Source organism: Ascaphus truei, chromosome 7, assembly GCF_040206685.1.
Source record: "Ascaphus truei isolate aAscTru1 chromosome 7, aAscTru1.hap1, whole genome shotgun sequence".
Classification (NCBI taxonomy): Eukaryota; Metazoa; Chordata; class Amphibia; order Anura; family Ascaphidae; genus Ascaphus; species Ascaphus truei.
The window spans coordinates 4,610,884-4,631,934 of NC_134489.1; the positions used below are offsets into that span (position 1 = coordinate 4,610,884).

The 21,051-nt window shown below is 44.7% G+C and overlaps 1 protein-coding gene across 1 annotated transcript in view; it reads left to right on the forward strand.

Moving 5' to 3' along the window:
- The window catches only part of EXOSC5 (exosome component 5), a 57,304-nt gene that overhangs the window by 131 nt on the left and 36,122 nt on the right, over nt 1-21,051 (forward strand). Inside the window, 3 exon segments of the mRNA XM_075606889.1 lie at nt 2-97; nt 2,611-2,724; nt 11,553-11,674. Of these exon segments, the coding sequence (XP_075463004.1) occupies nt 2-97; nt 2,611-2,724; nt 11,553-11,674 (332 nt within the window).

Genomic DNA, 21,051 nt, shown 5'->3' on the forward strand with positions numbered 1-21,051 from the left:
GGGATGGACGCGGTGCTGGCAGGGCCCGGGCTCCGGGAGTTCGGATGTGAGCAGAACCTGCTGAGCCGGCCTGACGGGTCCGCAGCCTTTTTGCAGGGTGAGAGTACGGAAGGGGTCCCATGTACAGCTCATTATAGTGCGACAGTCACACGAGGAGTCCATCTATGAATAATAATGCAATGATATACAATCTAATGATGGGATCAAATCATGCACATTATCTGCAGATTAATACAATGTGAGAATTAAACGAGGAGCAAGAGTCAATCGATCAATTATATACAACCTAATAATGTGATTATGCATACCTACATCTTAATATAGTGTTACAATTATACGAGGAGCAGGAGTCCATCTATCAGTGATATGTAATTTAATAATATGATTAGATCATACACATCTGCATAGATCTACAACTTAATACAATGTGAGAATTGCGCCAGGAAAAGGAGTCCATCTAATTATAATAATAACTTTTTGTTCTTGTATAGCGCTGCTAATTTTTACATAGCGCTTTAGAGATATTTTAGCAGGCACAGGTCCCTGCCCCGTGGAGCTTACAATCTATGTTTTTGGTGCCTGAGGCACAGGGAGATAAAGTGACTTGCCCAAGGTCACAAGGAGCCGCCACCGGGAATTGAACCACAGTGCCAGTCAGTGTCGTTACTCACTGAGCCACTCCTCCCATATCATAAACAACAGCATGGTGAAACGCGTAAGAGGACCCCATTTTTTTATTTTCCTGCACCATGCTGTTGTTTATTCGATAAAGTATTTTTTCAATGGACATACTGTAACCCCTTATTTGATCGTCTGTGCTCCGCCTTCATACCCTGCTGGGATTCTTCACTCGGGTTCCGTTCTAAGGCCTCGTTCAGGGTGCCAGCTGCAGGAGTTGGCGGGAGTGCGGCAGTTTGCTGGGCGATCTGTGTTTATCCCCCAGCAGACTTTTCAGCGTTGAGGAGGGGGCGGGGTTACACACGGCAGGTTAAGTATCGAGGTTGCAGTCATGAAATCATTCTCAAGAATGATTTCATTGGCTGCCTAGGTCCCTGTGACGCTGCTGCAGCTCCAAAAAACGAAATTTTCGTTTCTTGAAACTGTAGCCAGCTTCAACTCCTGGCTTCGGAGACAGGGCAGTTGTTACCCTGACAACCAGTATTCAAATTGAATACTTTGTTTCTCACGGCAGCACGCACGGCAGCAGCACGCCCTCCCTCCGAAGCCAGCACCCTGAACGAAGCCTAAGGCCGCGCTTATAGTTATACTTTCGCTGGCGACAGGGTGATTGATTGGTTCAGAGGCTGTCATGTAGCGATAGCCTGTGAAAAATCATATGTAACCTACCTCCGCTGGCGACAGAGTAAATGGTTTTGTTTTAGGGCGATGTTGCGTCACTGTCGTGGGCACTATAAGCGCAGCCTTATGGCACGCCGGAAAGCGAAACCGGCGATTTTCGTCATGCGCAAACCGGCAATTCCACCCCCGCCCCCCACCCGCTCCTGCGCACGCGCAACCTCAGTTCGGTGCGCGCAACCTCAGTTCTGTGCTTGCACACCCTCGTCAACCGCCCTTTCTGCGCATGCACGACCCCTGACTTCCCCGTTATGCGCAGACCTGGCGGCCCCCTTCTCGGTACCGCCGTATCAGCGGATCGCCAAGATGCTGTATTCCCTTGATGGCAGATACAATAGATATTATCAAAAAATGTTGGACATATTTTTAGAAAGGAAAGGTATACAGGAATATAAGTAAACACGGGAAGGATGTTGATCCAGGGAGTTATCCGATTTCCAATATTTGGAGTCTGGAAGGAATTTCTTTTTTCCCTCATGAGATACTATTGGATGATATTTAACTGTGTTTTTTGTTTGCCTTCCTCTTGATCAATATACTGTAAATATAAATATAGAATAAAGTATCTGAATTTAATATAGGTTGAACTGGATGGACATGTCTTTTATTCAACCTCATCTCATATGTAACTATATTAGATGGATCCTTCTACTCGTCGGGATTGTAATACTGTAATAAAATGTAGACATATGCAGATGACGTGCATGATCTGATCACAATATAATTATATAATAATAATAATAATAGAGGGTCCATCTAATAAAAATGGGATCAGATCATTCACTTAATCTGCATATATCTACAGCTCATTACAGTGTGAGAATCACATGAGAACACGTGTAATAATAATATAATACATGTAATATATACAAACGTGATCAGAACATGTACCTCACCTCTCATTAGAGCAGGTTCATCACACATGGCAGAGTGTCCATCTTCTAATAACAACGTGAGCAGTGTACCATTATGTGCATATCTTCACATCTCAATAGAATATGTGCATTTCAAGATTATTCGGTTTATCCATTTTATAGTCCTTTTTTTGCTTACAAACTTGCAATTTCACTTTCTAACGAAATAAGCATTTTTAAAACAAACCCCTTTCTCCCTGAAAACGTGATAAAATGCAGCCTAATCCATGTGTTATACATGTAGACCTGTTTTTAAATCAGAATCAGGAGCAGTACCTTTTTTATTGAGTGTTATTGTGCCGCGGTATAAAGCGTGCCCTTGCATCTCGTCGTACTACAGGTGACACGTCGGTGCTGGCCGGAGTGTACGGCCCGGCCGAGGTCAGAGTCAGCAGGGAAATCTATGACAAGGCCACACTGGAAGTGATACTCCGACCAAAAGTTGGGTTACCTGGTGAGTGCATCGCCTGCGGCTCACACACTCCGCCCCGGGATGCATCCTGTCCTGTGCCACATAAGCTCGTGGCAGTAAAATGGTACTGGACATTCGCGGTGCCACGTTTATGAAGTGCTACTCCATAACACACCTTCCAGCGCCATGCATACTTAGACAGGACAGGGGTGCACAAACTGACATTTTCTTGGGGGGGAGGGGAGTGCAGCGCTTACAGAGGCCCAGCGCTGTTCCCCACAACATTTAAATTAAATGGCGGTGGAGCGCGCCAGGCCTCTGTATGTCTCTTACCTTGTCTCCGGCGACTTCTGGCGATGCGTCACCATGACAACGCAGAGTCAAATGACGCTGCTGACTCAAATGGCAACTCAGCGTCATTTAATGTCGGAGGAAAGGTACGGGGGGCGCAAAGAAAAAGGATTGCTCCCCCCTGTGATAGGACACCTTCCATGCTGGTAGACCCCCTTTCTGCCCATTCACTTGAATGGGCCATTACGTGCTATATGTTCTGATCTCTGCTGAAAGATGTCTTATGGAGTAGCTCACCTTAGTAAATATGACCCATTGTGGTTGCAGCTGATTTGGAGAAAGTGTTTTTTCTAATATTTGAATGTAAACAAGGTATAAATATACTGTAACAGAAATATAACAGAGTATGATGTGAAACTGGTCATCTGTCTTTATCTTTCCCATCTCTTTAATGTTTTCCTCTCTTTCTCTGACACCTTCACCCATTCTTGCTGTCGTCCTTTTTTCATGAATTCATCTTCTCCTCTCTCTTGCTTGAATGTTGTTCCCTCTCACCTGATCCTCATGTTTTATCGTCTTTATCTTTTCCCCTGTATGGATACCCATCGCTTCCAACCTTATTTATTTATAAAATGTTTTACCAGGAAGTAATACATTGAGAGTTAGCTCTCGTTTTAAAGTATGTCCTGGGCACAGAGTTATGATGACAGATACATGGTTACAAATACATGGATACATTAGGTGAACAGGGTCATACATGAAATATGAAGACATTGCAGTTAAAGATAAAATAAGTTATAGGCGTATGTAACATTTACAGACCACATTAAAATGTGAGACAACTTTTAGTTTTAAAAGAGCTTGGACGTGGTGGATGTGAGTCTCAGGTAGGTTGTTCCAGTTGTGAGCTGCCCGGTAAGAGGAGGAGCGGCTGGTTACTTTGTTGGACCATGAAAGTCCCTTGGAGTCAGATCTGAGGTGATGAGTGTTGCGTGTGGTAGGGGTGAGGAGCTTATTCAAATACAGGGGTAGCTTGCCCAAGGAGTATTTGAAGACATGACAGGAGAGAGAAACTTTGCTTGGTCTCAAGTGATGGACAATCTAGTTCTTTGAGCATTTTGCAGTGATGTGTGTTGTAGTTGTATTGGAGGTCAAAGCGACATATTGAATTGTAGAGGGTGTCTAGCTTGCTAAGGTGGGTTTGGTGTGCTGGCCCATATACTATGTCGAAGGAAGAAGGAACAGAGGGCACAACGGATTTTTAGCAAATGAAAACGAATTTATTGAGCCAACACAACGTTTCGACCGTGAAGGTCTTTTTCAAGTGACAATGGCATAGACATGGCCCTATTATCTGGGCCATATACTATGTCCCCATAGTCTATAATTGGTACTAGCATCTGCAGAGCGATGTGCTTTCTGACAGCGGGCTTAGGAAGGATTTGTTCCTATAAAGTACGCCTAGTTTTGCATAGGTTTTGGATGTCAGGTTATCAATGTGCAACCCAAATGTTAAATGGGAGTCAAACCATATGCCCAGGTATTTAAAACTACTAATGGGGCCTAGGATGGTATTAGAGCTGGCTCTTATCTGTAGCTCTGTCATTGGTAGCTTTAGAAATGTAGCCTTGCTCCCAAATACCATTGTTACAGTCTTGTCAGTGTTTTGGGAAATCTAATTTTCAAGTATCAAAAAATCGTATTGAATTACGTGTTCAGGGTCAGAGAGGCGAGGGCTGTGTGCATATAGAATTTTGTCATCCGTATACATGTGTATTGAAGCTCGCTTACAAGCTGTACTGTAAGTAGATCATTGATCAACACTGAGAAGAGTAGGGGCCCCAGAACAGAGCCATGCGGGGCACCATAGGTGATATCCAAGGGGTTGGAGTTAGTGCATGAGATAGATACATGTTGATATCTGCATGATTGGTAGGAATGAAACCAGTTTAAAGCATGCTTCCCTATTCCAGAGCTCTGGAGTTTGTTTTGCAATATAGCGCGATTAACAGTATCAAAAGCCTTTGCAAAATCTAGGAATATTGCACCAGTAAGTTGTCCCTGTTCCATTCCCCACTGGATTTCATTGCAAACTTTTTTAGGGTGGTAGTTACTGTGGAGTGTTTGGAGTGAAAGCCAGATTGGAATTGACTAGGGAAATTTGTCTTGGTGTAGTAATCGCTTAATTGGGAGTGACCACATTTTCCCATGACTTTTGGGAGAAGAGAGATTGACCTATAGTTTGATACAATATTTTTATCCCCACTTTTGAAGATTGGAACACTCTGGCAGTTTTCCAGGTCTTGGGGATATGACCTGAATAGAGTTGATTAGGGAAGCAAGTGGTGTGGCATAGGCTGGGGTACCAAGTCGTAGAAACTTTGATTGCAGCAGGTCAGGTCCACGTTGGCTGCTCAGTTTCAATGTGAGGAGCGCTTGTGTAATCTCCTCTTCAGAAACTGGGACAAATTGAAAATTGTGGGCAGTGTGGGGCTATAGGGGTACTCCCAGATAGGGCTTCATGTTTACAGTTTGCTTGTGTTTTGCTAATAACTTGGTAGCACACCCTACAAAGTAATCATTGCATGCGTTTGCAATGTCAGTGGGATTTGTCAGTGTAATTTCATCCTTAATGATAGGAAGAGAGGGGTATCCAGAGGCGCCTAAAACAGCTAATATATACAAAAAAGGATATATGAAAACCAAAACAGAGGATATTGGCCGATGGAAGGTTGCTCCTCACGGTGTGCTTTAAAGAAAAGAGAAAGCACAACACATAGCGTAATACCGTAAAAATAGGACAAACAACACTTAAGACAACATATAATCAGCTGAAGACTAAACAGGTGAAATTACACAATAAAACAATTTAATAACAATTAATAATATTCCATATTATACATAAACATGTAATAATAGGACAAATAAAATTGATTGAAGTGCTCCGCAGCACCGTTGGTGACAGTAGTAGTGCCTACTCACCAGATGGAATAGGTAAGCAGGCGGTGGATAATTTACAGAGTATCCCCTCTCGTTTCTGTAAGCTGGTTCCCGCTGGCTGGCGTCTCCATCCACGCGTGTGTGTTGGGCTACACGCAGGATCTCCCGCAGCACGCTGGGCAGGACGCCGAGTTGGTTTAGAACGGCAACAGCTGATTCGGCTCGCCGTCGGCTACAGCAGGCTAGATGATTGGCATCCAATACAGATTCGACAATGCGTGGGGGAAATCACCAAGGGTCAAGCTGCAGAGTACAGGAATCGCCACCCTACGCGTTTCGAAAGCTCTCTGCTTTCTTCCTCAGGGGTATGTGAAGTAAAAGAGTCCCATAAAGTCCCTTCTATACAGAGTCTTTAATTATAGGAATTAATTTCACCTGCAGTCTAATGCACATGCGCAGTAGCTGATGAAGTAGTTCTTGGGCACAATTGTGCAATCAAGCACATGCGCAATGAAATGTTCATGATGATAATATAAAGTGCTGCTGCAAATCTACGAAATCTGCTGATATGACACAAACAACTAAAACATGACAGACATATACTATAAACAACAAAGAAACCTTTATAACTATATAAATACATATTTATAAACACAATACATGAATTTAATCCTAATGAATATTCAAATTAATATACATATAATATTGATACTAAAAACATAATAATTGTGGACTATATTGAGTTATTATACATATCAAATATAAGTGTATATATTACATTAAAGTGAATTCAAAAGACATACAAATATGTTATACAATTAGTTGTATTATTCACTATTAGTTTTAACTCAGTTGAGGAGGAACCTAATGCTATAGGCTAGAATCAAATGGACAATGGTATCAATAATATACAAACTGAAATTACAATTGTAGTTCTATCTCACCAAAAAGGCTTTTAAATGGAATTCAACATTTAAGCCCATTGGGGAGAGAGTGCGTAGTTCATATATCCAATAGGATTCTCTTCTCCCCAATAGGCTCAAAGTATTGCCTCCTCTCTAGTGCGGTGTAATGCATTCTATAGCCACGCATTTTAGGCCTTTAGGGTCTTGATTGTGCACCCGAAGAAAATGATTGGACACATTGTGTGTAACTAAACCAATTTTAATATTGTATATGTGTTCATACAAACGTCTTTTTATAGCTCTAGTGGTCATACCCACATACTGCAGACCACATGGACATTCAAGTAAATAAATAACAAAAGAACTGTTGCATGTAATATGTTGCTTTATTTTATACGTTTTTTGAGTTTTATTGGAAGCAAATTCAGATTTTTTTAGTGCTATATTTGCATGCCGTACATTTGTTGCAAATAAAGTATCCCCCACAGAGTGCCAATCTACGATGGATAGGTTGCAGTGATGGACAGCTGGGTGCCAGTCTTTGTCCTATATTAGGAGCTTTGGTAAATATAATATGTGGATATTCGGGTAGGATGCCCTCTAGTTCTTTATCCTTTTTTAGAATTGGCCAGTATTTTCTAAGAGTTTTTCTTATATTTGGGGCCATTTGATTAAATTGAGTGATAAATGACAGTTTGTCTGTTGTATTAATTTTTTTATTTTTATTTTTATACTGCAAAAGACTGGTTCTGTCCATCGCTGCAACCTCGCTAATTGTTCTGTCTAAATCTTGTGGAGAATACTTCCTCTCCACAAATTTTTCCTTTAAATCTTCGGCTTGGGATTTAAATGTGTCTGGATGCGAACTATTTCTTTTTAGTCGAATAAACTGTCCCTTAGGTATATTCTTGACCCATGTGGGATTATGGTGACTATGTGCGTGCAAATAATTATTAGATTGAACTGGTTTAAAGTAAGTGCTAGTGTGAATAAGGTTATTAATAATCGTTATCTCTAAATCTAAAAATTCTATTTTATTAGAACTAGTGACAAATGTGAATTTTAAATTATTATTATTGGTATTCATATATAACTGAAACTGTGCTAATGTGCCTGACCAAATAAAAATAATATCATCTATGTAGTGCCGCCACAGCACCAAGTTTGCCCCGTATGGACAACTGGACCATATATGTTGTTTCTCCCAGTTGCCCATAAATAAATTTGCATAGCTGGGAGCAAACTTGGTGCCCATGGCGGTGCCACATACCTGTAAATAAAAAGATTTATTAAAGTAAAAAAAGTTGACAAAAAATAAAATTAATCCCTAAAATAAGAAAATCCCTATATTCTTTAGATATAGTTGGGTCATTATTCAGGGTATTCAAGACTGATTCGCATCCCTGTTCATGATTAATTGTGTATAAAGAATTAACGTCAGCTGTAACCAAAAAATAATGAGGTTGCCATTGAATGTCCTGGAGGGTCTGCAGTATGTGGGTAGTATCCCGTAGATAAGAAGGTAATTGTACCACATATTTTTGAAGCTGTCTATCGATATACTGAGATAGGTGTGATGTTAGGGACTGGATGCCCGAAATGATAGGGCGACCTTGGGGGAAATTTATGTCTTTATGTATTTTGGGTATTATATAAAAAAGAGGTAATTTGGGGTGACTGTTATAAAGAAAATCAAACTCCTTTTGGGTGATTACATTTTGGTCTAAACCTAATGTGAGGTAATTAAATAGTTTTTGTTGATACTGTGTGGTAGGGTTTGATGGGAGGAGTTGATAAGTGGACCTATCGCCTAAAATTCTCAGTGACTCATTGATATAATACGATTTGTCCATTATTACCAACCCCCCCCCCCCTTTGTCTGCCGGTTTTATGATTATGTTTTCATTTTCTTCAAGTGCACGTAGCGTCAATTTTTCGTCTTTACTAAGATTGTCTGTTTTGACTTTAAAATTACGGCTCATGGTCTCTAGATCATCCGTGACCATTTGAGCAAATGTGTCAACAAAAGGACCACTTACAAACTTGGGGAAAAAAGTAGAGGGGTTCCTGAAAGTAGATGTATTAGCAGATCTAGGTAAATTGGTATTAGTATTAATTCTTGATATAGCATCTCTTTGAAAATATTTTTTGAGACATAACTTGCGTACGTAACGTTGAACATCAACATATAACTTAAAGCTATCTGGCCCTGTAACTGTAATTTACTTGAATGTCCATGTGGTCTGCAGTATGTGGGTATGACCACTAGAGCTATAAAAAGACGTTTGTATGAACACATATACAATATTAAAATTGGTTTAGTTACACACAATGTGTCCAATCATTTTCTTCGGGTGCACAATCAAGACCCTAAAGGCCTAAAATGCGTGGCTATAGAATGCATTACACCGCACTGGAGAGGAGGCAATACTTTGAGCCTATTGGGGAGAAGAGAATCCTATTGGATATATGAACTACGCACTCTCTCCCCAATGGGCTTAAATGTTAAATTCGATTTAAAAGCCTTTTTGGTCAGATAGAACTACAATTGTAATTTCAGTTTGTATATTATTGATACCATTGTCCATTTGATTCTAGCCTTTAGCATTAGGTTCCTCCTCAACTGAGTTAAAACTAATAGTGAATAATACAACTAATTGTATAACATATTTGTATGTCTTTTGAATTCACTTTAATGTAATATATACACTTATATTTGATATGTATAATAACTCACTAGAGTCCACAATTATTATGTTTTTAGTATCAATATTATATGTATATTAGCACATCCAGTGAAAATCATACACGATACAGTGCCTAAATCTATATGTATAAATATCTATTAAGTAAAATGGTCTTTTAGTTTGACATTTTTGGCCAAAATTGTTGTAAGCCCCTGAGCCAACGTCACGGCAGACAATGAATTGTGGTCTGCCGTGTGACGTTGGCTCAGGGGCTTACAACAATTTTGGCCAAAAATGTCAAACTAAAAGACCATTTTACTTAATAGATATTTATACATATATATTTAGGCACTGTACCGTGTATGATTTTCACTGGATGTGCTAAAACTGAGCTTTGTCTGTTTTTATGTGCTGTCTCTGGTTTTAAATATATATTGCCATGCTCAGTAGCACTCCTCTGTAACACTCATATGCTTATATATATGTTGTGGTTATTTTGGGGGTTCAATAGGAGCTTGTTAGGTGTCCAGTATATTTTATATGTATATTAATTTGAATATTCATTAGGATTAAATTCATGTATTGTGTTTATAAATATGTATTTATATAGTTATAAAGGTTTCTTTGTTGTTTATAGTATATGTCTGTCATGTTTTAGTTGTTTGTGTCATATATCAGCAGATTTCGTAGATATGCAGCAGCACTTTATATTATCATCATGAACATTTCATTGCGCATGTGCTTGATTGCACAATTGTGCCCAAGAACTACTTCATCAGCTACTGCGCATGTGCATCAGACTGCAGGTGAAATTAATTCCTATAATTAAAGACTCTGTATATAAGGGACTTTATGGGACTCTTTTACTTCACATACCCCTGAGGAAGAAAGCAGAGAGCTTTCGAAACGCGTAGGGTGGCGATTCCTGTACTCTGCAGCTTGACCCTTGGTGATTTCCCCCACGCATTGTCGAATCTGTATTGGATGCCAATCATCTAGCCTGCTGTAGCCGACGGCGAGCCGAATCAGCTATTGCCGTTCTAAACCAACTCGGCGTCCTGCCCAGCGTGCTGCGGGAGATCCTGCGTGTAGCCCAACACCCACGCGTGGATGGAGACGCCAGCCAGCGGGAACCAGCTTACAGAAACGAGAGGGGATACTCTCTAAATTATCCACCACCTGCTTACCTATTCCATCTGGTGAGTAGGCACTACTACTGTCACCATCGGTGCTGCGGAGCACTTCAATCAATTTTATTTGTCCTATTATTACATATCTATGTATAATATGGAATATTATTAATTGTTATTAAATTGTTTTATTGTGTAATTTCACCTGTTTAGTCTTCAGCTGATTATATGTTGTCTTAAGTGTTGTTTGTCCTATTTTTACGGTATTACGCTATGTGTTGTGCTTTCTCTTTTCTTTAAAGCACACCGTGAGGAGCAACCTTCCATCAGCCAACAGGCTTGGTTTTCATATATCCTTTTTTGTATATATTAGCTGTTTTAGGCGCCTCTGGATACCCCTCTCTTCCCATGCTATAGTTCTGACCAGGGGGTCAGTTTTTGTATCCTAGGCAGCCCCCTTTGTGGGTTTAATTATTTCAACACAGGGTATTATATATTATATACCACATTACACTTTGTTGGTTAGCGCTACCTTTCTTTGTTGTTTTCATCCTTAATGATATTACATGGTGGGTGGCTAGAAGGCTGGAATATACAGGCTATCCATAAATGATTCACCCCATTGCAAGTTATTAAGGCTGATAATGGGGTGAATAATTTATGGACAACCTGTCTTGTTAATGACTTTCCAGAAGTTTGCTGGATTTGATGTACTGTTTTCCGGTGAAGATTGTCAGAGTAATATTGGGCTTTTGTGTGTCCTTCTCTCTCCATTCCCTGGGCCTTTCCTTACTGGCTCTCACTCGCCACTTCTTGGGCTTTCTGTCTACCTCTCTTTCTCCCCCTATTCATTCTTTTTCTCTCCTTTTTCTCCGTATTTACTTTTCCACGTCTCCCTCTCTCCTTCACTCCACCAGCCGTTCAGGAGAAGAATCAGGAGCAGCTGATCCGCGAGACGTGTGAGGCTGTGATCCTGGGCACCCTGCACCCCAGGACCTCCATCACCGTCGTGCTTCATATCGTCAGCGATGCTGGCTCTGTATCCTAACCCAGGGCCCAGTGAGTGAGGCCTGCACTGGCCTATGTCCATTCGTCATTCTTCTTTATGCCCACTGGAGGGCAGTGCTGTAACACGCTGCAGAGGCCTGCACTGCATTATTACTATCATCATCATTAGTATATACAGCGAGATTCTGCAGCGCGGTACAATGGGAGAATAACGTGCACACACAACAAGAATAAACAAACGCAAAAGGAACTGATGGCCCTGCTCATGAGAGCTTACAATCTAGACGCCATTCAGATGCACATCATTGATATACTACCTCTTTTCTATCTTATCCATCAGTCTGTCTCTTTCCTGCATCTATCTATCTATCCATCCTATCTATCCATCCCATCCATCCTATCTATCTATCCATCCACCCTATCTATCCCATCCTATCTATCTATCTATCTATCTATCTATCTATCCACCCTATCTATCTACCCACCCTATCTATCTACCCACTCTATATATCTATCTATCTATCCACCCTATCTATCTACCCACCCTATCTATCTACCCACCCTATCTATCTACCCACCCTATCTATCTATCTACCCACCCTATCTATCTACCCACCCTATCTATCTACCCACCCTATCTATCTATCTATCTACCCACCCTATCTATCTACCCACCCTATCTATCTACCCACCCTATCTATCTATCTATCTATCTACCCACCCTATCTATCTACCCACCCTATCTATCTACCCACCCTATCTATCTACCTATCTATCTACCCACCCTATCTATCTACCCACCCTATATATCTATCTATCCACCCTATCTATCTACCCACCCTATATATCTATCTATCTACCCACCCTATCTACCCACCCTATCTACCCACCCTATCTACCCGCCCTATCTACCCGCCCTATCTACCCGCCCTATCTACCCGCCCTATCTACCCGCCCTATCTACCCGCCCTATCTACCCGCCCTATCTACCCGCCCTATCTACCCGCCCTATCTACCCGCCCTATCTATCCACCCTATCTATCTATCTATTTATCTATCTATCTATCCACCCTATCTATCTATCTATCCACCCTATCTATCTATCTATCCACCCTATCTATCTATCTATCTATCTATCCACCCTATCTATCTATCCACCCTATCTATCTATCCACCCTATCTATCTATCTATCTATCTATCTATCTATCTATCTATCTATCCACCCTATCTATCTATCTATCTATCTATCTATCTATCCACCCTATCTATCTATCTATCTATCTATCTATCCACCCTATCTATCTATCTATCTATCCACCCTATCTATCTATCTATCCACCCTATCTATCTATCTATCTATCTATCCACCCTATCTATCTATCTATCTATCCACCCTATCTATCTATCTATCTATCTATCTATCTATCTATCTATCTATCCACCCTATCTATCTATCTATCTATCTATCTATCCACCCTATCTATCTATCTATCCACCCTATCTATCTATCTATCTATCCACCCTATCTATCTATCTATCCACCCTATCTATCTATCTATCTATCTATCTATCTATCCACCCTATCTATCTATCCACTCTATCTATCTATCTATCTATCTATCTATCTATCTATCTATCTATCTATCTATCTATCTATCTATCTATCTATCTATCTATCTATCTATCTATCTATCCACCCTATCTATCTATCTATCTATCTATCTATCTATCCACCCTATCTATCTATCTATCTATCCACCCTATCTATCTATCTATCTATCTATCTATCCACCCTATCTATCTATCTATCTATCTATCCACCCTATCTATCTATCTATCTATCTATCTATCTATCTATCTATCTATCTATCCACCCTATCTATCTATCCACTCTATCTATCTATCTATCTATCTATCTATCTATCTATCTATCTATCCACCCTATCTATCTATCTATCTATCTATCTATCCACCCTATCTATCTATCTATCTATCCACCCTATCTATCTATCTATCCACCCTATCTATCTATCTACCCATCCATCTCTACACAGAAAAAAACAGCGCTAAACCCATACAAAAATGAGCACCTGATAAATAACTCTACTAAATATCTCAAATAAATCAAAGATAGTTACAAGTCCAGGAGATGAGCAATGAAATAATGTGAAAATGCAGTCCACACACATAATGTGTAATGTTGTTGAAGCCAAACGCAGGTGTATTAACGGGGGGCTGCTGTATCCAGGGAGAATCGTTCCCCTAAGGGAAGTCTGTATAGAAAGGGGAAAGAGACCCCTAGTGCATTACCAGAAACAAGGGGGTTTATGTAATAAAAGATGAGTGCTAGACAATGCCCACTTACACGATATAACAGGGTATCTTTAAACATGTAGCGGTGCAGCCTCGGTGCCCACTGCCAGCCGAGGGAACCTCCGGGTAGCAATCACAGGACACCAGCCTTCACATGGGCCGCTGCAGGGAGCAAGAGTCCTCCGGCGCCAAGACCAGCAGCAGCTACAGCCGGTAGAACCGCGGGCACGGTGTGACGATGCAAGCCCGTCCCTCCTCTCCAGCCGATACACCGAACGGGACAGAGTGAATCCTTCGGTGCACGAGCGCCACTCACGTGATGCGTGTATGTTTCTATTGTTAGTGGAGGTGCTGTCCACACGCAGTGTTTGTATTGTTAGTGGAGGCTCTGCACACGCAGTGCATGTTTGTATTGTTAGTGGAGGCTCTGCACACGCAGTGCATGTTTGTATTGTTAGGGCAGGCTCTGTGCACACGCAGTGCATGTTTGTATTGTTAGGGCAGGCTCTGTGCACACGCAGTGCATGTTTGTATTGTTAGGGCAGGCTCTGTGCACACGCAGTGCATGTTTGTATTGTTAGGGCAGGCTCTGTGCACACGCAGTGCATGTTTGTATTGTTAGGGCAGGCTCTGCGCACACGCAGTGCATGTTTGTATTGTTAGGGCAGGCTCTGTGCACACGCAGTGCATGTTTGTATTGTTAGGGCAGGCTCTGTGCACACGCAGTGCATGTTTGTATTGTTAGGGCAGGCTCTTTGCACACGCAGTGCATGTTTGTATTGTTAGGGCAGGCTCTGCGCACACGCAGTGCTTGTTTGTATTGTTAGGGCAGGCTCTGCGCACACGCAGTGCATGTTTGTATTGTTAGGGCAGGCTGTGTGCACACGCAGTGCATGTTTGTATTGTTAGGGCAGGCTCTGCGCACACGCAGTGCATGTTTGTATTGTTAGGGCAGGCTGCGTGCACACGCAGTGCATGTTTGTATTGTTAGGGCAGGCTGTGTGCACACGCAGTGCATGTTTGTATTGTTAGGGCAGGCTCTGTGCACACGCAGTGCATGTTTGTATTGTTAGGGCAGGCTGCGTGCACACGCAGTGCATGTTTGTATTGTTAGGGCAGGCTGCGTGCACACGCAGTTCATGTTTGTATTGTTAGGGCAGGCTGTGTGCACACGCAGTGCATGTTTGTATTGTTAGGGCAGGCTGTGTGCACACGCAGTTCATGTTTGTATTGTTAGGGCAGGCTGTGTGCACACACAGTGCATGTTTGTATTGTTAGGGCAGGCTGTGTGCACACGCAGTTCATGTTTGTATTGTTAGGGCAGGCTGTGTGCACACGCAGTGCATGTTTGTATTGTTAGGGCAGGCTGTGTGCACACGCAGTTCATGTTTGTATTGTTAGGGCAGGCTGTGTGCACACGCAGTTCATGTTTGTATTGTTAGGGCAGGCTGTGTGCACACGCAGTGCATGTTTGTATTGTTAGGGCAGGCTGTGTGCACACGCAGTTCATGTTTGTATTGTTAGGGCAGGCTGTGTGCACACGCAGTGCATGTTTGTATTGTTAGGGCAGGCTCTGCGCACACGCAGTGCATGTTTGTATTGTTAGGGCAGGCTGCGTGCACACGCAGTGCATGTTTGTATTGTTAGGGCAGGCTGTGTGCACACGCAGTGCATGTTTGTATTGTTAGGGCAGGCTCTGTGCACACGCAGTGCATGTTTGTATTGTTAGGGCAGGCTGCGTGCACACGCAGTTCATGTTTGTATTGTTAGGGCAGGCTGTGTGCACACGCAGTGCATGTTTGTATTGTTAGGGCAGGCTGCGTGCACACGCAGTTCATGTTTGTATTGTTAGGGCAGGCTGTGTGCACACACAGTGCATGTTTGTATTGTTAGGGCAGGCTGTGTGCACACGCAGTTCATGTTTGTATTGTTAGGGCAGGCTGTGTGCACACGCAGTGCATGTTTGTATTGTTAGGGCAGGCTGTGTGCACACGCAGTGCATGTTTGTATTGTTAGGGCAGGCTGTGTGCACACGCAGTGAATGTGGCGGTACATGTTTTCTATGATGGTATTCTGCTATTCTTGGATAGTTTTGGGTTAATGTTGGACTCAGACCTCACTCACACAGGAGTGGTGGGGGGGAGGAGGAGGAGAGAGTTGGGGGGGGGAGGAGGAGGAGGAGAGAGTTGGGGGGGGGGAGGAGGAGAGAGTTGGGGGGTGGGGGGGGGGGAGGAGGAGAGGGGTGGGGGGGGGGGAGGAGGAGAGAGTTGGGGGGGGGAGGAGGAGAGAGTTGGGGGGAGGAGAGAGTTGGGGGGAGGAGAGAGTTGGGGGGAGGAGAGAGTTGGGGGGGGGGGAGGAGAGAGTTGGGGGGGGGGGGAGGAGAGAAGAGTTGAGGGGGAGGAGGAGAGAAGAGTTGAGGGGGGGTAGGAGGAGAGAAGAGTTGAGGGGGGGGTAGGAGGAGAGAAGAGTTGAGGGGGGGGTAGGAGGAGAAGAGAGTTGAGGGGGGGGTAGGAGGAGAAGAGAGTTGAGGGGGGGGTAGGAGGAGAAGAGAGTTGAGGCGGGGTAGGAGGAGAAGAGAGTTGAGGGGGGGAGAAGAGGTGATGTGGGGGGGGGGAGAAGAGGTGATGTGGGGGGGGGGAGAAGAGGTGATGTGGGGGGGGGGAGAAGAGGTGATGTGGGGGGGGAGAAGAGGTGATGTGGGGGGGGGAGAAGAGGTGATGTGGGGGGGGGAGAAGAGGTGATGGGGGGGGGGGAGAAGAGGTGATGGGGGGGGGGAGAGAGTTGAGGGGGGGTAGGAGGAGAAGAGGTGATGAAGAGGTGATGGTGGGGGGGGGGAAGAAGAGGTGATGGTGGGAGGGGGAAGAAGAGGTGATGGTGGGAGGGGGAAGAAGAGGTGATGGTGGGGGGGGGGAAGAAGAGGTGATGGTGGGGGGGGAAGAAGAGGTGATGGTGGGGGGGGGGAAGAAGAGGTGATGGTGGGGGGGGGAAGAAGAGGTCATGGTGGGGGGGGGAAGAAGAGGTCATGGTGGGGGGGGGAAAGAAGAGGTCATGGTGGGGGGGGGGGAGAGAAGAGGTGATGGTGGGGGGGGGAGAGAAGAGGTGATGGTGGGGGGGGGGGAAGAGAAGAGGTGATGGTGGGGGGGGGGGGGAGAGAAGAGGTGATGGTGGGGGGGGGAAGAAGAGGTGATGGTGGGGGGGGGAAGAAGAGGTGATGGTGGGGGGGGGAAGAAGAGGTGATTGGGGGGGGGGGAAGAAGAGGTGATTGGGGGGGAAGAGAGGTGATGGGGGGGGGAAGAGGTGATGGAGTGGAATCGAGGGGAGGGAGGGGGGTGATGAGGTGGAGTCAGTGATTTTTAACTACAAATGAAATAAAAAACAAATACAAATTACCTTAGTACAAGCTGTGGAAGAAATATTACTTTGTTACAAGTAACAAAGTTCGTTGTTGGGCCTCAGCCAGGGTGGTGCTGAGCTGGCGGGCGCACTCACGCTGGCCGCTATGAAACACATTGAGGCAATGTGTGTGGCGCTTAGCTGCTTGCGGAGCAAGCAAATTTGAATTTGCCGCCTGCAAGCGCGTCACGTTAGCGGTTCGCCCGTAACGTCGTGGCCGCTCCCCCCGAATCGCCCGCGCGTGAACCTAGCCGGCCACAAATCTCCTGGCCGAGCAGGGAGCGTGACGTCACCGCGCATGAGCGCCATCTCGCTCGATGCCTGGCCGCAGCCTTTGTGTGTGTGTGTGTGTGTGTGTGTACACACATACATATACATATCATGTATCAGTATACATGATTCATATGTACATGTATCAGTACCGTGTTAGCCGAGCTTCAATAATCAAAAAATAAATAGATGATACCGTTCTGTTGCTAACGAAATGCTTTTATTTGTGCTTGTCCCTCCCCCGTGTGTGGATGTGATTAATGGCTAGAGGTGTTAAATGGTTCCTGAAAGTAAGTGATGTAAGAGTGTGTGTGTATCTGTGTAAACATAAATGAATGGAGAGCCCACAGTGTATACAGTGCTTTACTAAAGGTGTGTCCACACACTGGGGAGGGACCAGCACAGATAACATTCCATGAAACACTGTTTTGAAGTATTCCCTTTGCTTGCTTCATTCATTGTAACATCGCCGGAAGAAAGCTCGCACAAATAAAAGCATTTTGTTAGCCACAGAACGGTATCGTCTATTTATGTTTTGAATATACACACACACCGCGTTGCCTGGGATGTAAATCCGTAATAGGTAGTATTATTTATAAATAGGGGAACAATAGGGTGACTATTTGGTGGAAAGGTTGATATATATATATATATCTATATATCTATATCAACCTTTCCACCAAATAGTCATCCTATTGTTCCCCCTACTACCTATTACGAATTTACATCCCGGGCAACTATATATATATATATATATATATATATATATATATATATATATATATATAGATATAGATATAGATATATAGATATATATATATATATATATATATATATATAGATATATATATATATATATATATATATATATATATATATATATATATAATCTATGGTAATAGGGGAACAATAGGATGACTATTTGGTGGAAAGATTGTATAATAATGTTGAAAACATGGAATAAATTGTAATACGATCTTGTTTAAAAATGGTTTATTGTAAACACACCACAGTACAATGTATATTTTGGTGACATAAGTGATGTAAAAATGTGAGGTGTGAAGCGGCGGGTGGGTGTTCAGTACGGGTGTCGGGTGGGTAGTGAGTGCTGGCTGTGGGTGTGAGGCGGCGGGTGGGTGTTCAGTACGGGTGTCGGGTGGGTAGTGAGTGCTGGCTGTGGGTGGGTGTGAGGCGGCGGGTGGGTGTTCAGTACGGGTGTCGGGTGGGTAGTGAGTGCTGGCTGTGGGTGGGTGTGAGGCGGCGGGTGGGTGTTCAGTACGGGTGTCGGGTGGGTAGTGAGTGCTGGCTGTGGGTGGGTGTGAGGCGGCGGGTGGGTGTTCAGTACGGGTGTCGGGTGGGTAGTGAGTGCTGGCTGTGGGTGGGAGTGAGATGGCGGGTGGGTGTTCAGTATGGGTGCCGGGTGGGTAGTGAGTGCTGGCTGTGGGTGGGTGTGAGGCGGCGGGTGGGTGTTCAGTACGGGTGTCGGGTGGGTAGTGAGTGCTGGCTGTGGGTGGGTGTGAGGCGGCGGGTGGGTGTTCAGTACGGGTGTCGGGTGGGTAGTGAGTGCTGGCTGTGGGTGGGTGTGAGGCGGCGGATGGGTGTTCAGTACGGGTGTCGGGTGGGTAGTGAGTGCTGGCTGTGGGTGGGTGTGAGGCGGCGGGTGGGTGTTCAGTACGGGTGGCGGGTGGGTAGTGAGTGCTGGCTGTGGGTGGGTGTGAGGCGGCGGGTGGGTGTTCAGTATGGGTGTCGGGTGGGTAGTGAGTGCTGGCTGTGGGTGGGGGTGAGGCGGCGGGTGGGTGTTCAGTATGGCTGCCGGGTGGGTAGTGAGTGCTGGCTGTGGGTGGGTGTGAGGTGGCGGGTGGGTGTTCAGTACGGGTGTCGGGTGGGTAGTGAGTGCTGGCTGTGGGTGGGGGTGAGGCGGCGGGTGGGTGTTCAGTATGGGTGCCGGGTGGGTAGTGAGTGCTGGCTGTGGGTGGGTGTTCAGTACGGGTGCCGGGTGGGTAGTGAGTGCTGGCTGTGGGTGGGGCTACCGCTAGGGTGTGAGGCGGCGGGTGTCTGGCGAGTGCGGGCGGAGGCTGGTCAGTGATGTCTGTGCATAGGGGTGTGAGTGCGGCGGGTGGGTGTGAGGCGGGAGGCGCCGGGTGTGTGGTGAGTGGGTGCGGCGGCTGGTCAGTGATCTCGGTGCATAGGGGTGTGAGTGCGGCGGGTGGGTGGGAGGCGCCAGGCGCCGGGTGTGTGGTGAGTGGGTGCGGCGGCTGGTAAGTGATGTCGGTGCGTAGGTTAGGAATTGTTAAACTCCTTTGTTAATGATTATACAGAAGAGTTCAATGATCTTACTATAGGCTAGACTAGAGGCGGCTCTATTATTATTATTATTTGTTTTGGTGGTATCCCTGTGTAGATTGGGGTAATCGGGAACTGCCCAGACTGTAGGATTATGTGGAATAATGTTTCTTGTTCCCTCCTGGGGCTGCTGTGTCTGAGCATCTCGTTCAGTATCTGATCGGGGTCACATGCTTTTCCTGGGGTTCTCAGGAATCCTTCTTACAGGTACCGGGTTATCTCCTTCTCACAGTGTGCCTGGTTATCTCCTTCTCACAGGGTGCCTGGTTATCTCCTTCTTACAGTGTGCCTGGTTATCTCCTTCTCACAGGGTGCCTGGTTATCTCCTTCTTACAGTGTGCCTGGTTATCTCCTTCTTACAGTGTGCCTGGTTATCTCCTTCTTACAGTGTGCCTGGTTATCTCCTTCTTACAGGGTGCCTGGTTATCTCCTTCTCACAGTGTGCCTGGTTATCTCCTTCTTACAGTGTGCCTGGTTATCTCCTTCTTACAGTGTGCCTGGTTATCTCCTTCTTACAGTGTGCCTGGTTATCTCCTTCTTACAGGGGGCCTGGTTATCTCCTTCTTACAGTGTGCCTGGTTATCTCCTCCTTACAGTGTGCCTGGTTATCTCCTTCTCACAGGGTGCCTGGTTATCTCCTTCTTACAGTGTGCCTGGCTATCTCCTTCTTACAGTGTGCCTGGTTATCTCCTTCTTACAGGGGGCCTGGTTATCTCCTTCTTACAGTGTGCCTGGTTATCTCCTTCTTACAGTGTGCCTGGTTATCTCCTTCTTACAGTGTGCCTGGTTATCTCCTTCTTACAGTGTGCCTGGTTATCTCCTTCTTACAGTGTGCCTGGTTATCTCCTTCTTACAGTGTGCCTGGCTATCTCCTTACAGAGTGCCTGGTTATCTCCTTCTTACAGTGTGCCTGGTTATCTCCTTCTTACAGTGTGCCTGGCTATCTCCTTACAGAGTGCCTGGTTATCTCCTTCTTACAGTGTGCCTGGCTATCTCCTTACAGTGTGCCTGGTTATCTCCTTCTCACAGGGTGCCTGGTTATCTCCTTCTCACAGGGGGCCTGGTTATCTCCTTCTTACAGTGTGCCT